Here is a 2,771-nt window from a genome sequence, read left to right as displayed (position 1 = left end):
GTGGGACTGCCAGGAAATTCTGCAAATGGGGATAATATGAGAGTGGTTTTCCTTCTTTCGGCTGTCTGTGGACGACCTGGGTATTCCCAAGGACCCACGCTGGGGGCAGAGCTCCTTCACCGGTGGGGGGCGGGAGCCCCTCAGGGCTTCACCTGGAAGCAGAGAGTCCTCCCTGCCACAGTCACTAATGGGGCAGCCTCAGTACCCAGGAGGGAACATGGGGTGGGGTGGGGTTTCCTCACCTTTGACCTCCAGCTCCTGTGGGCACTGGGCAGAGACCACACATCGGGGCGCTCATGACACCGAAGCACCTGTAGGTCCCCCCTGTTCGGAGGTGATGTGGTCCATGAGGAGGACAGTCTGGCGTCCCCTCCCCTGGGGCGTGGAGCTTTGATTCTTGGTGGTGTGAAATCCATCTTCTTTGGTGAGAATAAATGCACCAAATTTGAGTTTTGAGAAACATCGCAACTTCACATTCTCACACCAGGCGTGACTGAGAGGGAGGGTTTGTCGTAAGCTCCTCGGGAAGAAGGAAGTTTGGTGACCAAGGGGAGGGCTGTGTACACTCTCTGTCCCTTTTTGTTCTGGGAGCTGACAGGGCTCTGGTTTTTACCCCCTCTTGTCCTGGGGGACAAACAGAGGGTGCTCCATCCCTGAATCCTTCCTGTCCCCAAAGCCTGGCTCTTCCCTCTTCAGAGGACAGTCCTGGATCTGCTGCCTCTAGGTCCACTCACAGGTCATCACCAGCTGCTGGGGGGTGCTGGGCTCAGACCGGTGGCGTCTGCTCTGCTAGGAACAGTGGTACAGCCACGCTGCCTGGCAGCATCTGTGAGATATTCCATGTGTTCATCTCCCCACGCACCAGCGGCTCCTTTCTGTTCGAGGGCTCAGGGCTTCTCCCGTGCCGTGTCCTCTACGCTTCAGCTTCGGGGGCCCCGGCACAGGATGGTCACCTGGTCCTTAGATGGAATCATGGAGCCAGGCAGGGCTGTGATGTGAGGTCAGGAGAGGTTTCCTGGGAGAAGGGTTCGAACAGGTAATGGGCTTACAGGTATATCTAGTGCTCACACCATCCTTCTACTTCCTCCCCTCTTAAAACCACTGCTCTAAACACTCTAAATCCCGAGTCCCCACTTTTAAGCTGCCAAGAGAGCTGGTATCTGGCTTAAACCAACAGAAGGGATTTCAGGATTTTTTTCTTTTTTTGAGAGACTAGGTGTGGCCATGTTGCCCAGGCTGGAGTGCAGTGGCTATTCACACGTGCAACCACAGCATACGGTAGCCCCGAACTCCTGGGCTCAAGTGATCCTCCCAACTACAGGCCCACACCACTGTGCCCAGATTAACTTCAGGAACTTTAGAAGGAATACTTGGCTCACACCTGTAGTCCTAGCACTCTGGGAGGCTGAGGAGGGAGGATCGCTTGAGGTCAGGAGTTTGAGACCAGACTGAGCAAGAGCGAGACCCCCGTCTCTAATAGAAAAAATTAGCTGGGTATGGTGACACACGCCTGTAGTCCCAGGTACTTGGGAGGCTGAGGCAGGAGGATCGCTAGAGCCCAGGAGTTGGAGGTTGCTGTGAGCTATGATGACACCACTGCACTCTACTGGGGCAACAGGGTGAGACTCTGTCTCAAAAAAAAAAAAGAAAGAAAAAGGAATACTCACCCTCCTGTGCCTGAGTTTCTGAGTTTTCCGGCACAGACACAGCCCTAGAAGAAAGTACCAGTGAGAACAGTCCAGCCCCCTGGAACTGCCTGGCCTGCCCCTACATTCTTCTGTTTGTCCCTGACACTTCTCTGCAACACTCACCAGGGCAGAGCAGGGCGGGAAGAACCACGTTCATGATCCTCTGCCCAAACCGGCCCTCTGGCCTCAGCCGCACTGCTCTTGTGCAGAGCGGAGTCCTCGCCAGTGAGACAGACCTGCAGGAAGTTGTGGGGGGCCCCGCTCCCCAGGCGGAGGGGGGCGGTGCTGCCCATCCTTCCACCCTCTCTCACCTCGCGGTGGGGCTGCAGAAGTCCCTGCCACCACGGTTGGTCATTCACCGTTGAACTTCCAGCTGAAGTCAGTCCGAGGCGATCCCCGTTTGCTGTCCCCAGCCCCACACCAGCGTTCTGATCTTCCTCTATAAGGCAAGGGCCGAGGAGCAGGACAGGGAGAGCTGCCAAGCTGAGCGCCGCTGGGAGATGCTGTTTGAGCTCACGGCCCTGCCCGGTCGTGCTGCGCTTCCGTCCCCGTGCAGACAGAGTGGGGCAATGGCGATGAGAATGATCTCATCTGTGATCCCCGCGGGTGCGAGCCGTCCAGAACAGGCATTGATGGAGAGGCAGTGGGATAGTGATTAGTTTCCTTTCCTTCCCTGTCTGCGTTCCCAACGTATTGTTAGCACTCATTCTGTTCATGGCAACAATTGTGAACCTAAAGAGATGCTTTCTTTGGGTCCAGTCTGTCCTTAAACTTATCCACGTCCTGGACCTTACAGAGTCGCTCTGCCGCCCATTACTTTGGATGGACTGTGTAGCCTCCTTCCAACTTCACGGGGGGGCCGCTCTTCTCCAAAATCCGAAATAACTGAACAGCCAGCCCTCACTGATATTTCATTTTATGCCAGACATTATTCCACGCAGATCACCTGGGAGACCGGGATTGTCTTAACCTCCATAAAAAGTGCGGCAGCTTCAAATATTGTTCCAAATCATTTAGTGCGTCCGCATAACCACTTTAAAAATCCACAGCCATCTTCGTCAGAATTCCGCCGTGAAAGCAGCA

At 55.1% G+C, this 2,771-nt stretch overlaps 1 protein-coding gene across 1 annotated transcript in view; it reads left to right on the top strand.

The window, feature by feature from the left end:
• The window catches only part of LOC105809235 (aurora kinase C-like), a 26,397-nt gene extending 24,480 nt beyond the window's left edge, over positions 1 to 1,917 (top strand). Inside the window, exon 5 of the mRNA XM_012642991.1 lies at positions 1,898 to 1,917. Coding sequence (XP_012498445.1) covers positions 1,898 to 1,917 — 20 coding nt within the window. The remainder of the gene's footprint in view (positions 1 to 1,897) is intronic.
• Positions 1,918 to 2,771: the final 854 nt, after the last annotated feature.

This window comes from Propithecus coquereli, unplaced genomic scaffold, assembly GCF_000956105.1.
Source record: "Propithecus coquereli isolate 6110/MARCELLA unplaced genomic scaffold, Pcoq_1.0 Scaffold193, whole genome shotgun sequence".
NCBI lineage: Eukaryota > Metazoa > Chordata > Mammalia > Primates > Indriidae > Propithecus > Propithecus coquereli.
The sequence above is the reverse complement of the archived record's forward strand: the minus strand, read 5'-3'. Positions and strand labels throughout refer to the sequence as shown.